This window comes from Pimephales promelas, chromosome 21 (genome assembly GCF_988280905.1).
Source record: "Pimephales promelas chromosome 21, fPimPro1.hap1.1, whole genome shotgun sequence".
Taxonomy (NCBI): domain Eukaryota; kingdom Metazoa; phylum Chordata; class Actinopteri; order Cypriniformes; family Leuciscidae; genus Pimephales; species Pimephales promelas.
Window position 1 is genome coordinate 25,914,591 of NC_142789.1, and position 21,970 is coordinate 25,936,560.

General features: G+C 35.1%; 3 protein-coding genes across 4 annotated transcripts; 1 reads left to right on the plus strand and 2 right to left on the minus strand.

Moving 5' to 3' along the window:
- Nucleotides 1-192: 192 nt before the first annotated feature.
- LOC120480504 (uncharacterized) lies at nucleotides 193-5,409 on the minus strand. The gene is made up of 5 exons (XM_039673707.2): nucleotides 2,727-5,409; nucleotides 2,414-2,527; nucleotides 2,196-2,321; nucleotides 1,446-1,529; nucleotides 193-1,289 (listed from the first exon to the last, which is right to left on the minus strand). Exons 1-5 carry the CDS (start codon nucleotides 2,776-2,778, stop codon nucleotides 1,045-1,047), a joined length of 621 nt encoding a protein of 206 aa, XP_039529641.1. The 5' UTR covers nucleotides 2,779-5,409; the 3' UTR covers nucleotides 193-1,044.
- Nucleotides 5,410-5,556: 147 nt separating this feature from the next.
- Nucleotides 5,557-11,672, minus strand: mon1a (MON1 secretory trafficking family member A). 2 transcript variants are annotated; one of them, XM_089125178.1, is made up of 6 exons: nucleotides 11,529-11,672; nucleotides 10,679-10,934; nucleotides 9,016-9,432; nucleotides 7,560-8,325; nucleotides 7,293-7,440; nucleotides 5,557-6,817 (listed from the first exon to the last, which is right to left on the minus strand). In XM_089125178.1, exons 2-6 carry the CDS (start codon nucleotides 10,821-10,823, stop codon nucleotides 6,677-6,679), a joined length of 1,617 nt encoding a protein of 538 aa, XP_088981304.1. In that variant the 5' UTR covers nucleotides 10,824-10,934; nucleotides 11,529-11,672; the 3' UTR covers nucleotides 5,557-6,676. The 2 variants fall into 2 exon arrangements, with proteins under 2 accessions (XP_088981304.1, XP_088981305.1); XM_089125179.1 differs by having other exon boundaries at nucleotides 10,679-10,892; nucleotides 11,529-11,649.
- Nucleotides 11,673-11,825: 153 nt separating this feature from the next.
- traip (TRAF-interacting protein) lies at nucleotides 11,826-17,143 on the plus strand. The gene is made up of 16 exons (XM_039674279.2): nucleotides 11,826-11,994; nucleotides 12,117-12,221; nucleotides 12,614-12,671; nucleotides 12,761-12,847; nucleotides 12,943-12,982; nucleotides 13,071-13,198; nucleotides 13,294-13,388; nucleotides 14,337-14,450; nucleotides 14,625-14,712; nucleotides 14,800-14,889; nucleotides 15,145-15,233; nucleotides 15,347-15,502; nucleotides 15,586-15,625; nucleotides 15,720-15,827; nucleotides 16,261-16,311; nucleotides 16,422-17,143. The coding sequence occupies exons 2-16, from the start codon at nucleotides 12,124-12,126 to the stop codon at nucleotides 16,536-16,538; spliced, it is 1,359 nt and encodes a 452-aa protein (XP_039530213.2). The 5' UTR covers nucleotides 11,826-11,994; nucleotides 12,117-12,123; the 3' UTR covers nucleotides 16,539-17,143.
- The last annotated feature ends 4,827 nt before the right edge of the window (nucleotides 17,144-21,970 follow it).

Below are 21,970 nucleotides of genomic sequence, written 5' to 3' on the forward strand. Positions count from 1 at the left end.
AAGGGTATTTTGATTACTAATCTTAAAATATGTTGTCATATAACCCTTAATGTTCCAACTGTCTTTTCAAGTTGAAAACTACATAATAGCTTATAGGGGTCATCGGATACAAAATGTACTTTGATATGGTGTTCGCATATAGATGTGTTTTTGCAGGGTGTGAAGACAACCAACATACAATGAAAAAAAATTCATTCACTCCTTTTTTTAATCCTCAACAAGCATAAACACTTAATAATCAAGCCGTGAATAATTTTAACCAAAGTAGATTACAAACTTTACACGAAGAAGACCCTGAAGAATCCAACTTGTGGAAAATGGGCATCCGATGACCCCTTTAAAATAGAGCCAATGATGCAAATGGTCAATATTTATATTTCCTTGTGTTTAATTTAACATTATTTTATGGTATCTGATTTAATGAAAAACATATTTCAACTTATTCATGGCAAACCTTTTTGTTCTTCTAATGTTATATCATAATACCATTTTTTTTTTACAGATATAATGGTAATATTATTTTGTTTCAAATAAAAATATTATAATATGTTATCCACACTATTATATTATAACATGTTATTAGCTATGAAGGGGCTTGAATACTCGACTTACATTATCAACATTAAAGTACTGCTTGATAAATTATGTTTAATTAAATCTCAAACCTAATTTCATATGATCTCTTACCGTGTCCTCAAAATGCAATGTATAAGTGCATTATTTATCTTCAAAATACTACTATAAAAATATACAAAGCACACCTAAAGTGTGAAAATGTGCTGTAATTCAACTTTCATCTATATGAAATTATTACTCCCTGTTACTTTTCTCCCTTTCTAATTATTCTGCACATCGACAAGAATATAGCGAGGGATTTTGATCATTCACATTTTAGTGTTTAATAAGACTGCTAATAAAGTAACTGTTAATAAATGGTTATTTTACATGATTAAATTCCTGATTAGAAATAGAAGACTTATTACACAGGTGATCATTTTCAACAAATACATTTCTCTTAATTAATCAGAAAAGCTTGAAACTGCTTTACATTGACAAAACTGAGCATCTAAATACTAAAACCAAAAGAAAACCTCCTAAAACAGATTTCAGATGGGAAAAAGTACTGGTCCCAGCAGAAACAGGTCCCTGTGTCATATTTTTTGCTTCATGGAGACATGAAAAATTAAATATGTTTACTCCTGGGGGTAGTGTAATGTTCCTTAGTGTACTGTTACAGATGTTTTGGCTTGCGCATCCTTTGAGATTAAGGTTCGTGCCATTAAATCCAACTGGCAGAAAAAAAGAGAAGAGGAAAAGGATTTGTAGAAAGCTTTCAGCAGAAATTAGTCTTGGTGGTAAAACATAACTGTTATTCATTCACATTATAAAACAGCAAATCTGTGCATTGTAGCTTAGAATCGAATCAGCAATTGTCTATGAATCACCTGTTACAGTGAAGCACTGGTTCTCACCAACTTTACATTTCAGTGTGCCGCCTGTGACATCGCAGCTCAATCCGTTCTCTGAGTCTGAAGGTGTAAACAAAAGCAGAGCCAGTTGAACATCATACATTAAAAAGCCTTAGCAACTGTCACCATATTGTCAGAGACTTTCAAAAAGGACACAAAACACAACAAGTGATCCATAGGGCTTGTGCATTATATTTATATATTTATATTCGCATTATATTTATCTTCTGAATCTATACAAGGGCTTTGTTTGAAGAACATACTTATTTAAACAGTAACATGTCTTCTGTTTAAATAAGATCTCTTCTTTTGAGTTCTCTTCTCTTTTCCCTGATTCAGTTGATCAAGTTTGCCAAAGCAGTCAGAATGACTTGGTTCTTAATTTCAAATCATTGATTAACTATAGAAATAAAGATTATGAGTGAATAATGACATAAATATGAATGGGTTAATCTGTGCCCTTTTTGAAGTTTGAAACTTCCCTTCATTGCAAATTAAAACAAATGATCATTTTGTATTACATGGAAGACAGAAAATCATACAGGTTGGAACAAAGTTAACAATGACAAATACGCATTGTTACAATGATCGTACTAGCAACTAAAAGATCACAGTACCATTGTGGAAATGTTATGTAAAATTAATATAAAACAAACCTTTTCAAAAAATGTAATGTATAAATTTGAATAATCTGAAGTTTCCTTTACATTCACATGTTTATAGTACCTGTAGCATTGTTGCAGTAATCTGAAGAACAGCATTTGGAGGAGATGCTGATCAATTCAGAATTTATGGTCAAATTAACACACGGGCCAGTGTCGCAACTCTTCACATCAACATTGTTTCTGCCATCTACAATCAACAACATTAAAAATAATCAAGTTCACGAGCAAACCCAGTCAATAACACAATCCTTTATTATTATATAATAATGTTATTATTACCGATTGAGGCCATGGTCGTGTTCGTGGTCATGGAACTGCACTGTGAACAGTTAGCAGTTGATGTGCATGTTGCAGGTGGAGTCCCGGTACAGTTGAAACATGTCAGTGTCAGTGCTGAAAGACAATGACAAGATAATGAGGGACATTCATAGCGTGCATATAAAGCCTTTTAAAACATTTCTAAATGTTTTTTTTTTTTTTAAACAATGAAATAAATGTCTGCAAAAGACTCACACATTTGTTTTATAAAAGTGCATTTATCAGCAAAGCTATAAAAGAAATGGATGGGCACAATAAATCCTGTATGACGTACCTTCGGAGACGAACACAGTGAAAAGAACCACGGTGATGATGTGCAGTGCCATGATCCAGATGAAGGGTGTCAGATGGACAGTGTGAGAATATTATATACTGAATTTACAGAGGTGGGGTTTGTGTTAGATTTACAGCATGATATTCCTTTGCATAATCAAAACACGATTACGCAGGTTTACATGTCCTTATACTGAGGTTTAGTATATTATAAAGTAAATAATGTTAATATAATAAAAGAATGTATTCTAATTATAATTATTTTAATTTCAACTAAATATAGATGAAAAATGGTTTGTAAAATATGCCATTCATCATTTGTAAATGTTCCTTTTTTATTTCTTAATGTCAGTGAACGCAGAAGTGGATAAAGTAAAATTCTAAATAAAACAAATACTGTACATGTTAATGTACTTCACGACTCTAATTTTACAGATGGAGATACATTTTGTATTCATAAATGTTTTAACAAAAAAATATATCTGTACTATAATGAACTAAGATATGTCTTTTCATTCATTTAAGAGTGGATTAATGTCATAAATAAATAAAAACTTTAAGTAAACTCAGATATTCAACTTATTGACAATGATTTAGTACTGACCATTACCATTTCAAAATAAATATATATTTAATTAACAAAAATAATTTAATGAAATAAATAAATAATACATAAAATAATTTGCTAATAATTAATAATTTATTTTTTCCATTCAAATCATTCAGGAAATATTTCTCAAATGTATTTCACTTATTTGCATGTTCAGATGTTGCGGGGTGTAGTATGGATGATTCTCACTGCTTTTGTGAACTGGTACTGATCCATTTAAAAAAAAAAAACTATCAAAAGAATGATTTGTTAATGAATTACATTTTTCAGAGAATAACCATTTCAATTCAAAGTCTGTTCCTCATAGCTCATCTCCTCTAAAAACTTTTAATGGTGTTGTTTAGAACCCGAGGGTTCTTGACTTCTATAAGTTCTATACAAGTAGTAATATCTTAAATGATTGCACAATAATCTCATGTTAAACTGGTTATTTCATTTTTTTTCTACTGATGAATTATGTTTAATTCATCAAATTCGATTCTGTCATTTATGAATAAAAATTAGTAACTGCTATAAATATGGGATACTTGGTGCTCTTTGAGGCAATATATTGTCTATAAAGAACCCTTTCCTCTAAAAAGTGTATTGCAAGAATCAGAAGATGTAATATAACACACAAGTCATACTGATCAGTTTTATGATATTGTGGTGTTTTGTGTTTTATTTTTAAGACTGAAAGTCTTTCAGTCTTAAATCAGAATAATGTACCTTTACTATAAGATTGAGCCTTTGGGAATGTCTGTTCATTCTTTTGAGAGCTTTTGTAGAAATTAAAAACCTTAAATAAAAAACAAACAAAATTACAAGAAACTGCAAGTAAAGTCTAAAATCATATAATTCAACTTGACAATAATGATTCAGTAAGACCAACCTAAATCCCCATTTTTTTATAAACCTGAATCTGTTATGTGTATTGTGTTTGTTTGTTTTTTGTGTTTTTTCCCCGAATTCAAATCATTCAGGGGTTTTTACGACTTATTTGCATGCAGCATTTTTTGCATGTTTTTCATGCTGCAAATGTCATGTTTACATATGTGGATATAAATGTTTTTTATTCACCTTTGAAAACAGACAAATCACCTGTGTCAGTTGTTAACGGAATAGTTCACTTCAAAATGAAAATTATGTCATCATTTACTCACCCAGGAAGATATTTTTAAAGAGTGTTGGTAACCAAATAGTTGATGTACTTCATTGACTTACATAGTATTTTTTTTCCTACGACCGTCAACTGTCTGGGTACTGACATTCAGTATCAAGGTTAATTGTAAGAGCGCAAGGGTTTTAGATACTGCTTTGGATGCGACTAGCTTAGTGAACTCTGTACATTGTTCGGTTCCGGCTGAAGTAGAGCCCGTGCAGCAGGGCAACTGGGTGACCGTGAGGTGCTGTAGATTTGCATACTTTTGAATTTCATGTGTTTTTTCCTTGTATCTTCTTTCCAATCTCATCAAGAATAGCATGGCTGATTCACAACCAGAGTAACCAAATCTCTCTCTACACTGGACGCATCAGTGATCCTTTGTTTTTTGAATACTACAAGGAAATGAATACTTCTATTCAACAAGGGTTCATTAAATTGATCAAAGATGAAAGTAAAGATTTTTTTAATGTTACAAAAGATTTCCATTTCAAATAAATGCTGTTCTTTTGAACTTTGTATTCCTCATCATCTAAAAATGTCAACATTGATAATAATAAGAAGAAATGTTTCTTATTACCAAATACGTAAGCATAATTAGAATAATTTCTGAAGGTTCGTGTGACTGGAATAATGCTGAAAATTCAGCTTTGCATCACAAAAATAAATTAATTTTTTTAAAATATATTAAAACATTAATTATATTTCACAAAATAATTGTTACTGTATTTTTGATTAAATAAATCCAGCTTTGGTGAGAAAGATTTCTTTTTAAAACAAACTTTGTGACCCCACACTTTTGAACAGTAGTGTACAAGACACAATTACGTTTTTATAGCTTTTAATGACACAAATATGAAATATTAAATGTTATTCTTTGATTATTTGTCTTGATTACTATTAATTTGCTAATTATTGCTATTTTATATTCATAAATAAAACTATATGGAGAATAAATGTCTGGATCAGACATGACTAAAGCTGTCATTCCTATATCCTAAAACACAACAGTATCATGTCATTTTTCATTTGATGAACTAAAGAGAGAGCCAAGCTATAAAGTAAACATGGCACAATGTATGTCTTCTGTAAATGCATTTAATTTCTTAAGATTGTTTTCAACTTGCATGTGTCAAAATTGCTTTAGATAGAAAGTATAAGCATGAGTGCCGCCACCACCAAAATTATTCTTGAAATACCAGATGTACAAATGACTTTTCTCTGGCATATATTAACATCCACATCATTTCTCTCACGATTTCCCATAGGACTAGAATAACCAGACCATACATGGATAACATGAGTGCATTACAATCCCTAATGACACACAGTGTCACTTACACTATTAATTCAAATTAAAGCATTAGTAACAAATTAACAATCAAGAGCATCTATGAAACAAAAGAAAATCATTATATAAAAAGTTAATATCTCTGATTCAATTGGTCCTTCGAAATATTTTGGAGAGGCGCTCAAGTAGCAACACATGGTCAGTCACTGAAACATTTGAACCAGAGAGATTGAGATCTTCATTCAGACCAAATCACAAGTGGATTCCTCTTTAAATCGAGCCATGCTTAAGGTTTTTACGATGCTTACACCTAGTCAGTCATATCTTTTAAGTAAAATGCTAGTCAGTTTGGTCAGCTACACTACATCACATATTTGAATGTCACCCAAACATAACATAAAAAAACATTGTTTATCATCTCGTGAATATAAAGATATTTGAAGGCCACAGTTCAATATTAATGCAATCAGTAATACTTATTAACTTGGCTCATTTAAAACTATAGAGGCTAGGTTGAAACAGTGACAGGTCTATTATATTTATATATATATATAAAGTGAAGGCCTAGATGTTCAGTTTCTAGCAGCGTACAGACAGTGCAAGCATTTTTTAGATTGTTTAGTTCTACTGCTTTCAATGTTTTGCTGCAGGTTACAGGGCACATTTAAAAGCAAGTATTTGTTAGCTTCACTTTCACAACACTTTTCCCACTTTTTTTTGTTACTCAGTTTTCCTGATTCCACCGACTGTAGTTCACTAGTGTGAGTAGCCCTCAAAATAGCAATCAAACCCTTAATATCTGACAGCATCCTTTTGCATATTCACGTAGGCTCACAGATGCTGCTCTTCCAGCAGTCTGAAGCCAGACGTTAACTAGTGTTTCAGGTGTTGAGAACTACCTGAACTGGCTCAGTATGTTAAGGGACTGAGTATGAACAGACGATCCTCCTCCTTCCTGATCCACTTTAGGAGTTTGTTGACAGCAGATACAGCAAGGCTCTTTGTTCCCAAAGGACTGAAGCAGAGGTAGAGCTCAAAGCCACTTGTTACCTACAGAGAGTTGAGGTTTGACAATGTAAGAAAGGTAGAAAGCAGCAAAAACCTCAGGGTTTTAATGCACACTGAAAGGAACAGTTCACCCAAAAATGAAAATTCTGTCATTAAGTACTCTCTCATGTCATTGGACTTTCGTTTATCTTCTGAACACAAATGAAGATCTGTTAAATCTGAGAGCTTTCAGTTCCTCCATTGACAGCGACACAGCTACCACTTTGATGCTTCAAAAATAAATGTATAAATAGATCTTAAAACGAATCAAAATGAATTAAGTGATTTAGCCCAAATTTTCTAAAGAGACGCGATCGCTTTATATGATGAACAGATTGAATTTAGGCTCGGAACCGGTAAAATTCAATTTCATTTTTGAGTGAACTATGCCTTTAAATGGATACCTCCTCAAGAATGCACACACACATTAGAAAATCTCTGAAAGGTATCCATCTAAAGGATCTTACAGTAGACTCACCAAGGCATAAAGGTTTTCAGTGTCTGCACAGCGATAAATGTAGCGTAGGAGGCGTGTGGGGTTATGCAGGCAGCTGTGCAGTTGTTGGTACAATCCCATCAGCCTTTCTTGCTCCTCTTCTCCCTGGTATGGTGCTGGAAGGTCAGGGCTGACAGGAAAACAAGAAGTTAGATAAAAGGCAGGAGAAAACAATGAATATCCGGCATCCATCCATGATCCATGCATCATTTATTGCCTTTTTAATGACGATCATCGCTAAACTCTTACCTTGTATAGAGCCCAGAGCTTTTAGATTTGTACACAAAGTGTCGCAGCTCAGGTATGCCGACCTGTGAGACAGGATAACTCGGCATGTTCAGCGCTTCCTGCAGGGATTGATATGCACTGCGTCTGCGCAAACGCTCCAGAAACCGCTTCTTGCAGTCGGAGAGGTTAAAGAAATCCTCTCGATCGGTGGATACCAGGATCAGACACAGATCAGAGGCTGGTTCCAGGTAAGAAATATGTGCATGGAAAAATCCAGCCGGGTTAAACTTGGGCAGACATATGGGCGTCCACCCCTCGCCTGCACGGAAGGAGGACGAAGAGCCGACCAAGTTGAAGAGCAAGTGCAGGTCCATGTGGTGCAGGAACTGGTCCTTTTTGCGCACCAGCGTCACTAGTCGGTTTCCTGCTAGCAGGATGGAGAACACCAGGTTCTTGGATTTAGCAGCCTGCAAGCTGGAGGAGACCAAGTCCCGGGCCGAGCTGGCCAAAGGCAGGCACATCACGGCGCTCAGCAGCAGGCCCGGGTCTCGGTCCAGGAGCCGCAGCAGGTTGTCGGTGAGGTGCTCTGAGCCGGCCAGCAGGCGCCGCAGGTCGTAGCTCTGCCGGTGCTGGAAAACGTGGTTCAGCTGCGTGAGGGTTAGCAGGCTAACAATCTGGTAGTAGATGTACTGAAGCTCTCGTGTCAATTCCCGGTCGGAGCAGCTTGTACGAAAGACGCCCACCAGGATGAGAGGGCTCTTCCGCAGGAATACCACCCTGTAGCCATCTGAAAGAGATGTTTACACAAAAGTGGCTATGCTATATTGTTTGTAGGGCAAAAACTCATGGAAGAGTGCTTTTGCATTTTGATAATTTCGTTAAAACACAATATAAAGCCAAAAGTCTTTTTTTTTTATTACAAAATAAAATAATTTTTAATAAATATTATTAATACATAATAATAAATAAATATAAGCTGATGTTCCTGATAAAAAAAATTCAAAAATATCTCACAACCATTCACATTTTTTTTTCATCAAACCATTTTTTAGATTTTTTTTAATCCAGTAATTTTTTTTAAATACAGTAAATACTGTATAATTTAAATTTGAAAAAATGTAAAGATAAAACAGCTGTCAAAAAGCTGGAAAAAAATGTCAAAATCATTACTCTAGTCTTCAGTATCAAATGATCCTTCAGAAATCATTATAAAATGCTGATTTGATGCTCAATAAAAAAAATTTATTACTAACACCAAACTGTATGTGGAAACCGTGTTATTTTTCAGGATTCAAACAGAAAGTTTAAAAGAATTTTATATTAAGATTATACTTCAAATCGTTTTTTAACACAATATTACATTACACTGTAAGGAATGTATAAATCTTTTTAATAAATCTCTTACTAAACCAAAACTTTTGAATAGTTATGCACATATTTCAGTTATTTTCCTTTTTGTTTCCTGGATATTTCCTACCTGCATGGATGGAGCGTATGATATTCTTTCTATCTTCTACAATTGACATGAGTAACATCATGACTCCCATGATGCTGGAGAGCGCCTCCTCTGTGCCGTAGCGTGTGTAGATGGGTTTCCCAGCCTCACTCAAGACAAACACATGCTTCCTGTGACTCCGCCATGTTTCGCTTGTCACATCCTCCTCTTTTGCCTTTTTCCTGCTCTGTATCTCCTCTCTGCCCACCTCCTCCTGTTCAGCCTCTAAGCTTTCCTCCTGTGCCTGCTCCTCACCTCCTTCCAGAGCCGCTTCTTGAGCGTTCTCTAGGTTGGAGTCTCCCACCTCTGCAGATTTATCACTAGTGTTCGACTCACTGTCAGCAGTCAGGTCCTCAAAAGACTGGGCGTGAACAAACATGGCGCCCTCCTGTCCGGCACCTGTGAAGAAGTGACACATTGCTTAAAAAGGTAATAGCACACCTCTGTTCAACAAGCTATATGATTTGAGGTATCATTAATGTAATCAGTGCTGACAACAGATAATAAATAATCAAGAAAAATAAGTATTTTTCTGTGGATTTTGAGTAAAATAACATGTAAATTAAGTTAAGTAACAAATATTCTGTGCTTCTCATTTTGAAAAATTGTATTATATAACATTCAAAGGTTTGGGGTTGGTAAGTTTTTTTTTCAGCAAGGATGCATTAAATTGAAAAAAAGTGGCATTATTTTGAGAAAAGTGACAGTAAAGTATAATATAACAAAAGATTTCTATTTCAAATAAATGTTGTTCTCTTGAACTTTAGATTCATCAAAGAATCATTAAAACATCTAATCATGGTTCTCACAAAAATGATCTTGAAACAGTTGCAGCACAACTGTTTTAAATATTGATAATAATATAAAATGTTACTTGAACACCAAACCAGTATAGTTTGATTAATGAAAAATCATGTGAAACTGAAGACTGGAGAAATAATGCAGAAAATTCAGCTTTGCATCACAGGAACAATTTCACATTTTCATTGCGGCCCTAAAGTTCTTTATGTACTCCTAAATTTTTTAAATTAGGAACAAGTGCTTCTTGTGAAGAAAAATAACATCTCTTGCTGGTTAAGAGTGAGACTGGACACTGACAGTCATCTTTAAGCATCAACTAAATGTATTAAAAACTACTTAACTCATTTAGGAATAGGATCAAGAATTCCCACAAAGCCAAGTAGCCATTGTAATTCAATACAGGGACACTCTTTTACTTTTCCAGTTTCAGGAAACAGCCGAAATCTTTGAAGCTTTCATAGCATTATGAAACTGTTGTGATAAACTTCAACTTCTGTAGAGAATCATTTATTTTACATGACTAAACTAGTTCTGAGATTCTAGTTATCCATCACATATATACTGTACATACATATGGGTTTTTTAATCACCGAATACAGGAAATACAATGGGATATTATGAGGATATGCATGACTAAGAAAAAAGGGTGTGATTTGTTTATAAAGGACCAACATAGGCTTAAGAACCATATAGGTCTCAGGCTTTGTTACAGCGTCATAAAAACTTTAGTGACAAATAGTCTTTCTAAGATGAATAAAGATTACAATCTTGGACAAAAACAAAATCTATTTAAATCTAATCATTACACAGCTTTATAACTGAGAGTGTGAACTGTGAAACTAACCTGGCTCTGTCCCCTCCACCAGGCCGGGGGTCGGACTGTCCGACCGGTCCTGCCGGAGTCGATCTGATGGTGCCAAGTTGCCATTTTTAACCTCCCAGGATGCACCCTTATTGTGGACATCTGCCGCCATCCTGGCATCAGGCATAAGAAAAGACGCAGTGTCCTGTAGTGCCAGTCAGTGCCAGGAGCGATTCACTGCATGATCCCTACAGCCCTGAAGGACCAACAGTACAATTGAAAGAGTTTCCATCAGTGTCTGGAAGTGAAATTACAGATAAGAGGAACCAGAAATTAGTAAATTCCTCAATTTCAAAAAGTTAATTTCTGACATTGGGCCATAGTGACCAAAAACAGTGGAAAAATGGCAACATTTACATTTTTTGGTAGATTAAAGTTATTTGTGCTTGTCTGTAACGTTAATATTAATAATAATAATGTGTTATAAGAAATTATGAAAGAAAGATTACCATATATTCACATCACAAGCATTCAGACAGTTAATATCAACAACAAAAATTATTATTGCTGTTATTATTGTTATAAAAAATAATGCATAATCATATTTTTTAAATATTTTTTTTTAAATAAAAGCTCATCGTTCAAATCTGTAAAACAGTGTATGTTAATACCAGTCTTGACATATTCATGCACCTGAGTTGTGATTTTTCTCATTTGTGCATAAATCCACGAACACCGGCTAACGCGCTAGCCACGGAGCTAACGTTAAACCTCTAAAAACTGTTGAATTTCACAACAAGACATCTTCTTCTCCAACTTCAATTTAATTTCGTCTAACAGATGTTGCCCACACAGTTTGGACTCCTAATAACACAATTTATCGCAACGGTACCTTAATCGGTCTTTATCCAAATCAGTGCTAGTTGACCTGTCTTCTTGGGTCAAAAATCAACTCCGACTGTCACAGAACAGGCAACACAAGACAAGAGATGAACTATGGGAAATGTAGTTGTTAATTCGGGAACATGTAGTTTTGTTTAAGTATTGTTACTTTGCTCAATACAATGTACACGCTTTTTATGTCAAATTTAATTTTACACGCAAACAATATACATCTCGTTTGTCTTTTTCTATAACGGTTTGATATGTTTTCTGTACATTTCTCAGGCAGTTCGGAGTCGTATGTTGATGACGTACTCAAAGAGGAGGAGTCATTACGTTTGAACTAAGCGCGCTGCTTCGCTGTTATCGGGAGCTCAAAACTAAACCAAAAACAAACCATTTAATCATGGTTATGGCGTTTAATTGAACTCACATTCGTGCGAATAAGACCCTTCAACCGTCTCAGCGTCATTTGGGTAAGTAAAACAGCACATGAATTAATAAACCAGTAGCACAAGGTATTACATAACACATCAGTAAGAACAAAACTTTCCATCAACATGGAGTTTTTTTAAGCTTTTTGTGTCTAATATTTTAGGTCAACAATGCCCATTCGCGCATACTGCACCATCTGCTCGGATTTTTTTGATAATTCCAAAGATGTGGCTGCAATTCACTGTGGTCACACTTTTCACTATGTCTGGTAAGTGTCTCCTTTTTCATTCTACCGCATGTTTGTTTTTTATTGGTGAGACTTGTATATATGTATTTTTTCATAATATCAACAATTATAACATTACGTATTGCTTAACACAAGATCCTCATTGAGACAAGTCATGTACATTTCTATAGTGAATTTAAACGACACACACACTATATATATATATATATATATATATATATATATATATATATATATATATATATATATATAGGAAAGAAAATACATACATTAAACAGTATTAATGCATGTACATTCAAATAGTTAGAAATGTCAATGTTTGAACAATTAAAAAGTGAATAAATAATGTTTCTTAATAACATTAAAAGACTTGTTTATGTTTTAAAAGTCCATGTTTATTTTCCTTTCAACAGTCTTCTCCAGTGGTTTCAGTCGGCCCCAAGCAAAACCTGTCCACAATGTAGGAAACAGGTAAACCTTTGGCTTGATCTGTGAACATGACTAATTCTTCTGTACATTTAAATGAATTTCTGGACTGAAACTCGCTCTTTCTGTTTAAGGTCAGCACACGACACATCATCAACAAGCTCTTCTTTGACATTGCCCCAGAGGATGATGGAACGCCGGTGGACCCCGAAAGTTTACAGGTAAAAAAAGCATGTTGTTAAATGTATTCAGTGCTCAGACTTTAATTAGCAACTTATATTGACAAAATTGTCTTGATTTATTGTTCCGATTTCAGAATGAGCTTGATCGCATGAAAGCAGTATTGTCTGCAAAAGGTAAGATGGATATCATTTCCTCAAGTTATTGATTGGTACATCCATCATCCATTCATATTTGTATGTTTGCATATGTTGAACATTCCAGAGAAAGAATGGAAGGACAAGCAAAAGTCAGTGGACACTCTAACAGACACAATTGAGAGGCAGAAGAAGGACCTGGATAGAGTCCGGAAGGAAATCGGAGACAAAGAGATGTTGTGTTCTGTCCTCCGGGTTTGTTTGTTTCAATGAAAATGTGTCTATTTGTCTGGCATGCTTTCTGAACTAATTTAATGCTAGTCTTCTTTTTGTTGTGTATAAATTCTCAGAAACAGATGAATTTCTTGGAGAGTCAGAAAAATGATGGACTGGCAGCTAAGGAGGAAGCCAAGCGACTCAGAGTCAAAATGAAAACCTATGAGAGGTACAAGTTATGTCTAGTAAGACAGAACATTTAGTGTTTTAATGCGGAGGTCTGTGAAAAAAAATGTGTAAAAAAGTAAATTAATAAATTAGATTAAAATAAATGAATAAAAAAATTGATTAAAATATGTAGTTATTGTTCTAATAAATAGATTCAAATTAATAAACAACGATTGATTTATACAAATAAAATTATTTTTTAAAGTTAAATACATAATACATTTAACATTACTATAGTGAGAAGTAAATGTATATAATAAAGCATCTTAATGGAAATTTATTTTATATTTATAATTTATTATATTTTTCAGTTTATAAATTGGGACCACTGAATAAGGTCAAAAATGTCTTGTGCCTTTGGATGTCAGAATCCGAATGCAAAAAAAATGTTCTTCATTTTTATATAATCTCCTCGTCTTTTTGAAGCAAAATGATGACGTTTATGATTGCAAGTCATTATGGAGAGACAGGACTGATGATTATTAGTCTATTATTAAAGCATGAATGTGAACAATATATCTATTTAATATTTACACGTGCAGTTCATAGGGGGCATAATATATAAGCATGAATATTTTGCATAGATCAAATTTAAGCCTATAACATTTTTATCTTGCAATTCTGACTTTTTTTAGTGAGTTAAGTTTGTCACCTAATTTGGAGTTTAAATCAAAATTTTAAGAAAAGAAAAAAAGCAAAATTTGTAGGATATAAACTAACAATTCTTGGGGGATCTGAATATTGAGTTTCAAAATCTCACAAATATGATTTTTCTTCTCAGAATTGTGAGATGAAAACTCTGTAGGATCTGACCACAAAACACGTCATCACTGTTTGCAAACTCCCAAAATGGTCTATTGAGGTTTTGATGCAAGTTATATGGATTATAAATATTAGTGAGTTTTATACTTATTTTATGTGCTCTCTTGCATATGTTTCCATCCTTTAGTTTAGACGTGGTCCTACAGGGTCAAAGGTCTGAAGTGGAGGCTATGATCACTGATATGGGTGTTGGTCAGTCTGCAGTTGAACAACTCTCCATATACTGCATCTCACTTAAAAAGTAAGTTTTACTTCCAGCAGATCCACACATTCTCACCGCTGTATATATAATGCATTTGTATAGTTTCTAACCTAGAACTTCAGTAGTTTTACTTCCCAAACCATCAATACTCACCTCAAAACACCAGTTGTGCTTCTTCATATACTAGGATTGACTTCTTTTATTTGTCCTTAGGGAGTACGAAAACCTGAAAGAAAGCAAGAAATCAACAAATGAAATGTGTGAGAAGCTAAAAAGGGAACTGATCTCTTCTAACAGCAAGGTTACTTTCTTTTCGGTGAACCTATACATTAAAAATATGATTTTAAAATGTATAATTGCTTATTGATTGTTTTATACTTTACTGCAGTTGCAGAAAGCCACTAAAGAGACCAACAGGATAAAGGAGGACATGAAGGCACTTCAGAATGACCTGTCCAACGCAGACAAAGAGATCACAGTTAGAAAATCACACTTTTGTTATATAAAATATATACAAACACCCTTATAGCTTATATTGATTGTTTTTCCAGTTTGGAGTGTTTCAAGGTTAAAAGTTACATAATCTGTATGCAAATGAAATTCAAGAGAAAGATGAACTGAGAAATCTTGCTGTTCTGAAAAAAGCATTTATGAGTATCGAAATCTTGTGTCTGATTTGAGTTATTCCTAACTGACCCTTATGGCTGTGTTTCTAATATCTGATGTTTTGCAGAGCCTGAAGAAGAAAGTGGAAATTCTTCAGCGGACGTTAAGCACTCCTACTCGCACTAATGAGGCCATCAGCAGACTGGTGTTTGAAAGGTCAGAAATGACTTTTATTTGAGCCAAATCCTCCCTTTGATAGATCATATACTTTTAAATTGATTGTATAGATCTTCTGTTCTGAAAGAGATGTTTTTTTCCTGCATTTCTAGCCCTGCTCCTCTGGAGCTGAAGCCTCCTGGTCATGGTCCGATGACAGACTCTCAGGAAATTGACCTGAATTTGACCTTTGACATCAACACACCTGAACAGGTGGAGAAGAAACCCGTTCAGGTCCCGTCTAAGAAGTTTCGTCTGGACCCTTCGGCGTGAGTTTTCAGTCTGCGCTGTTCTGTTTAGTTACTGTTCATCTGAATTTTACTGATATCCTTTTGTTTTCATTTTTCCACAGACCCTTATCCAACAACATGGAAAATGCCCGCGGACGTAGTGTATGTGTTCAAGCGGGCTGTCTTGGTGTTGAAGAATATGACACTGGATTAGATGGAGGGTGTAATATTTGCATGTCTCTGTTTTTGCTTCTAGAATGGTCGTGCTAAAGAAGATGATGTCATGGGGCCCATGTTAAGGAACTCGCTGCTCTTCAGAAAGAACGCGTTTGGGAGCATGCTGGACCCCTGCAAATTTGGCACTGTGAGAGACATATATGTTTTTGTAACTTATTCTCCAAAACCATTCATGTAGTTTTATGCTCACCATGAATACAGTTATTTCAAACAGTAAGAACGGTAATATTGTGAAATATTACCGTTCGTACGTATAATACCGAAATATTAATTCTGGTATTTAAAAAATGTGTTCATGTGATGCAAAGCTGAATTTTCAGCATCATTTCTCCAGTCTTCAGTCTCACATGATCCTTCAGAAATGATTATAATATAATGATTTGCTGCTCGGTAACATTTCTTATTTATTATCAATATTGAAATCAGTTGTGCTGCTTAATATTTGGGTTTTTTTTTGGTATAAATCTGACTGACTCCAACCTCTACATGTTAATGTATATTTGGGTCTGTTTTGTTGTTTTTGTGCAGTTTGCCTTCATGTATCTTGCTTTTTATTCCAGGTAAGATCCGGCTATGATGGACTTGGAGGAAGAGCCAAATTTATCCAACCTGTATCCTTATCCCATGAAAATAGTTATATTGCTACTATTATGCATGGAAATAATGATTTGAGTTATTGCTTTTGTTCATAAGATTTCCTTAATTATAGTATGTGCACCAGTCTCCTCTATCTGAGATTCGACCCCTCGCCATGAAGGCCAAGAGGAAGAAGGTTTCCAGGCCCGTTACAAGCAAGCCCACCTCCAGCCTGACCACTCTGGATGGTTTCTTGGAATAAAACATCTAACATTTGATGCCTGCCAAAAAAATGCAAAATGGGAAGCAACTATTTACAGCAAATTCAATAAGAGAAGTGGTTCTATTGGGCCATGGCTGAGAATGGTTTTACTTTTACAGTGCGTCTGACCAGTTTAAGGCAGATTTTCATCTGCATTGATCTGGTGATAAATATAGAACACTTGATGCCACTTGCTTTCGGACATTTTTAGTAGAGACTGAAAATGAAGAAGTCCTGTGATAAATCTGTGTTTGTGGAAACCTCAATGGCCACTCTGCGCTCGTCTGTATGTTTATCTGTGTTTGTTTTTAATCTATTCCTTGTACAGATTGAATCGTCCCACTGGGTAGTGGGAACCTCATATTACGCTGGAATGAACTTGTCATGAGATCGAAAAGTTGTATTTATTACTTTAATTTTGTTCACCATCAAAATTTAACAGAGCTACATTTTTGTCGTTCAGTGTCTTTGGATCATAATTTGCTCTATTTGTTTTTTTCCCTTTGATGTATAAAAATTTGTCTTTATGTTCTTTGAGATTTTTCTCTTGTATCTGTATAGATGAGTATAATTTGAAACAATAAACTATAGTTTTTTAAAAATAATATTTACATCTCCATTGTAATCCCTATCATGATTCTTGAAATTCTTAAAAGGTGCCTTGTATATCCAAACACCAAAATATTGAATAAGCCAGACAAAAACCTGCTGAAAACGTAACAATGCCCTAGTAGAGTGTAGCCTGGTGCAGGCAGCAGGGGGCGCTAAACGGCTGTGTATTTGAGGGCTTTACGAGCACATCATGATTTCCACTGTTTTCAACATGAATAAGAAATGTTTCTTAAACACAGAATCAGCATATTAGAAATCTAAAAAATTTAGCTTTGGATAAATTATATATTTAAAATATATAATAAAATAGAAAACACTTGTGAGATATAAACTTGAAATTGCAAGAAAAAAGTCAGAATTGGGAGATATAATCTCAAAATTACCTTGTTTACAACTTTATTCCGTAGCTTCCATTGACTTCTCTGTCTTTGCTTCTACGGCAGAACCGTCATTTTCGGTGACCAGGTAAGCTCCGCCCACAAAATACGCCATGCAAACGTCCAAATCGTTAGCCTCATAGCATAGCAACAAGTCATTTTGTTTTTTCTTGTTTTCCAGACACTGAAATATGACTTAGGCAATTATGCTATGAGGCTAACGAAATAATCTATTGATGAGAGAGAAAAAAGATAGCATCTTTAAAATGAATTTTAGCCGTTGTCAATACGAACAACTATATCCAATGTGTCTAGTTGACACATCTTTCCATGAAAGAACGATTTCATTTCAATCCAATTTCAAAAAGACTAGAATTCCTTAAGCAGCTTATCACTGAAGAGCAGACACCACAAAACCCATCTAACCCTTATAAAGCCAGAATAGATCACCACAGAAGTCCTGTGGAGAATAATTTTGATCTTATCACCAGTTCTGGCACTTCAACATCATTACACACCTGTAAGCCTCTTGTGCATCAGGTCCTCTCAGTTCCAATTTTCTCCCATATTTTTCCTTTATGAGGTGTGTGGACGACCTGCTGAATGCGGTTCATGCTCTGGAAGGCTTCCATCAGGCTGAGGAGCGAGGGATTTATTCGGCGAACACAAAGGGAATCTGTTTTTGATGGGATGATTACTGATCTTGAAAGCCTCTCATGGAGCAGGTAATTGTGTCGTAGAGGTTATTATCTCTCCACAGCGTCCCGGTGCTTCCCGGGTACCCATAATTCTCTCTGAGGTACTTTCTGGAGCACTGAATGATGTTTTCATGCAATTTTCACCTATGTCTTAGTGTCCATGTCTTTGTTCTCATTGGGAAGATTGTTTTTCCTATTGAAAGGTATGAGCAATCATATACTTCTCCCGCTCAATTAGCAGTGCGGCCTACTAATAGGCTTTTGGAATGACATGGTCAGGGTCGTTTCTAGTCGCAGGCCACCTGAAGAGCCCAACGCCACAGTTAGCCTGTTAACATATTGACACTGCATTTTAGCAACACATTTATTTTGCTAATTCCATTTAAGAGGCTGAATATGAGCTTAAGAAAGATGGGATTTTTCAAATGTTTTCAGAAAAACAGAAAAGACATTGAGTGTATATTGAAATTAAATCGTTTTTAAATTAATAGTGGCATCAGCGAAATTAACGACTAAAGCTTCAATGTCGAATTGGAGAAGAAGAAAAACACATTCCAGAAAACATGAAAAAGCATTCTGTTCCTATCTGTAAATCTAAAGGTCAATATAATAGATCTCGGTCTTGTCTAAAGCACCAAAATACTTCTGGACACGCTTTTGGACTTGATAGGTTATACGTTGTAGACGTGAAAGGTTTCGTCTCCCTCCGAAACGTCCCTTCTCAGATTTCTCCGAACGTTTCTCAGAAGGTGTTCCCGTCAGATCAGTGCACTCGCTTTATAAGAACCATCTGTGCCGACTCGTGGTCCGTAATTGTTTTCGTTAGGTTAATGAAGCTATGGAAGATAAGATACGAGGTCTTTTTATGGACCATGAGGCTCATGGGAAAGCAGAACTGACAGGAAGCTGCCATGAAAGTCCCACAGAACACATGCTAAGCCGAACTGACCTCTCGCTCTCCTCCTAGTGCCTTGAACTTCCTACAAGACTTAGAAAAAGGATTGAGAAGAAATTAGTGTGGCTTTTCTCATGTTCCCCAAACAGAAAATATTTACAGCCACATTTAGCGATGAGTTAAGTTGGCCACTTCCTGTTCAGGGCAGCAGCTGGGCGGCAGTATAAACATCTGTGGCTGATTTGGTGGTTCTGCTCCTCTGGGCTGTTTTAAAGCAGATCCTGGAGTGTTTACACAGAGCCTGTGGGGGAACGCCATGTGAACTAAAGCGAGTGGGCAGAGCTAAAGCAGGAGAGGGGCTCTGCTGGGCCTCCATTTCCTCTATTTTATGTCTATACAGATCTGGAAACTAATCATAGATCATGTAGGTTTGTGTTGAGATCTTCGCACAAATGCTTTATCACCCCAAACTCCAGCGGGGGGAGCAAGTGAGAGATGCTTATAATTTCCCATCTTAAATAACAGGTTTCAATTTGTGCTTCTCCCAGCTAAAACTGCATCATATTCAAGTATACATGTGTGGGTACTTGGCTTTAATCTGTCCTGGGGCCGGATTTCCGAAAATCTTCTTAAAGTCACCATGAAATCAAAATATTGCAGTATTTATTCTGAATGATTTATCCGTGCAAGTCATTTTTTTGTGCTCTCGTAATCTTTAATCAAAATATCTTCCCCTTAGCGTAGTACATGTCTTCTCTGGAAAGGAAATAATCGCAACCTCCGTTTCATGACGAACTTAAGAAGGAAGTATAGAAATCCTTAAGAATTTCTCAAATATTTCATTTTTCTTAAGAAGAAAATGATCTTAGATATCTGATTGTAAGGCGGTTCTTGCCAAAGATTCAAACACCTCACAGCCAACTTTTTGAGATTACGTAATAATTATAAGAAGTATGCACACTATTTACTACTTTCGGTTGCAATTGACTTGGTGGCAGTTTAGCTCTTGGCATCACATTTGATGCGTTGTGTTATTTTGTGCTAAATACGAAAATTGTATTTATAAAAACAAGGTCTCTATGAGTCATTTTTGAATTTGAGTCGAGTACTGAATTTTGAATTCAAGCAAAGACACCACCAAATCATAATCACACTTTATCTGGGCGAGCAGGGGAACTTGTCGTGCTTTTGCAAAATATTCTAATTCATACAACTTGCAGATTTCAAATAAAGATTGAAAGAGTTCTCGGGAGCTTAATAATGGTGACACTGAAGTCGTTCAAATATTGTATATTTAATTTATAGCCTAAATTTACACTCTAAAAATGCTGGGTCATTTTAACCCAACTTTGGGTCAAATATGGACAAACCCAAATGTTTGGTTAAAAATATAATTTAAAAAAAGTAACCCAATGGCTGGGTTTGTCCATATTTGATTCAAAGTTGGGTTAAAACAACCCAGCATGTTTTAGAGTGTAGCTTCTTATTTCTGGCGATCTCAAAATAATTAAAGTTGTGTTAATTTTTGAAGATTATCCTGATCATGAAACTTTTGTTTGTCACAAATCAAATAGTTTAAAAAACAGTTGAAAAAAAAACAAAAACCTAATGCTTTTTTGTCGATGGAATCAGGGTGACGCTTGCTAACTTCCATGTTGGGCTACAACAGGGCAGAAATAATAAGCTAATATGCTGTTCGGCACTATGTTTGCCTGACGAAACAGTCAAAGGAATGCGATCTGTACATTTTCTGGAGAATATTCATGGCTAAAGTCACCATGATCATGATCACAGGGAGGATGTCTTGGTACAGGATACGTATATAGGGTCAATAAATAAGCAGATCATTACTTCTGCTACTATAAATATAAATATATATGCTATAAATATACATTTTTACATAGATAATGTTTAGGCACATTTTCATGGAAGTCCCACAGACCTCAGCTTAAACTGATTTTCAAGGAAAACTGAATAATGAAGGCTGACAGTGTCCTTTAGGGGACAGTATGTGATGATTATGACGGCATCTTAAAACAAACTGTTTCATTATGAAAAGTAAAAGCAGATTGATGTAAACACTCATATCTGAAACATAACACTATCCTCTAGGATGAATTATATAATTATTAAACTATATCAAGAGTGTATTTCTTTGTTCGGAAAGTCTCTAAATCAATATTCCAGTGCATCTGTTTAAAAATAAATAAACTGGACTTTCTCGTGAGATAAAACCTCTGGGGGTGACGGGAAGAAAGGAACAAAACAGAAAAAAAGACTGTGAAAATCTGACTGCTGCTATTCATGGATGGTTCAGACATCATTCAGAAACTCACATCCTGTGTCAAAGTTGAATTTTAGCATGGGAAGAAAGAATCAACTCTATTAAAAAAAGGACGAGCCATAAACAGGAAAGACTCCCATTGAGCCACTGTGTTTTCTCAAACGAAGAGACCCTATTTGACATCAACATCACACTCATGCACAGAGCGGGACACATTCATTAAAACACAAGTGTTGGGTTTGGTGTGGACTGGACACAGAGGGAAGATCTACCCTTCTTGTCTTTCTTACATTTTCTGTATTTATACTTTATTTTCATTACTAATTAGGAGGGATCAAAAACGTTATTAATCCCAGATGGACAATTTAGTTATGAGGCAGCACAATAAATCATAAGGACACTAAAATAAGAAAAATATCCTAGGAAATTTGTCATGTTATGTGAAATAAATCTGTGTTATGTGACAATACAGCCATGACCAGCAATGAAATAAACTGTTGTCTGTACAACTAAATATAATATATTATGGAATATACTAAATAAATCTTATGTACATAATGAAGCTG

Bases quoted from the DNA above. Each gene is read 5' to 3' on its own strand.
- traip (XM_039674279.2), top strand. From the start codon at position 12,124: ATGCCCATTCGCGCATACTGCACCATCTGCTCGGATTTTTTTGATAAT. The intron at 14,451-14,624 runs GTAAGTTTTACT...ATTTGTCCTTAG, and splicing joins TACTGCATCTCACTTAAAAA to GGAGTACGAAAACCTGAAAG. The intron at 15,503-15,585 runs GTGAGTTTTCAG...ATTTTTCCACAG, and splicing joins TTTCGTCTGGACCCTTCGGC to ACCCTTATCCAACAACATGG.
- LOC120480504 (XM_039673707.2), bottom strand. From the start codon at position 2,778: ATGGCACTGCACATCATCACCGTGGTTCTTTTCACTGTGTTCGTCTCC. The intron at 2,528-2,726 runs GTACGTCATACA...ATTGTCTTTCAG, and splicing joins CACTGTGTTCGTCTCCGAAG to CACTGACACTGACATGTTTC. The intron at 2,322-2,413 runs GTAATAATAACA...TGTTGATTGTAG, and splicing joins CACGACCATGGCCTCAATCG to ATGGCAGAAACAATGTTGAT.
- mon1a (XM_089125178.1), bottom strand. From the start codon at position 10,823: ATGCCTGATGCCAGGATGGCGGCAGATGTCCACAATAAGGGTGCATCC. The intron at 8,326-9,015 runs GTAGGAAATATC...CATCTCTTTCAG, and splicing joins CATACGCTCCATCCATGCAG to ATGGCTACAGGGTGGTATTC. The intron at 6,818-7,292 runs GTGAGTCTACTG...AACTCTCTGTAG, and splicing joins CTGAAAACCTTTATGCCTTG to GTAACAAGTGGCTTTGAGCT.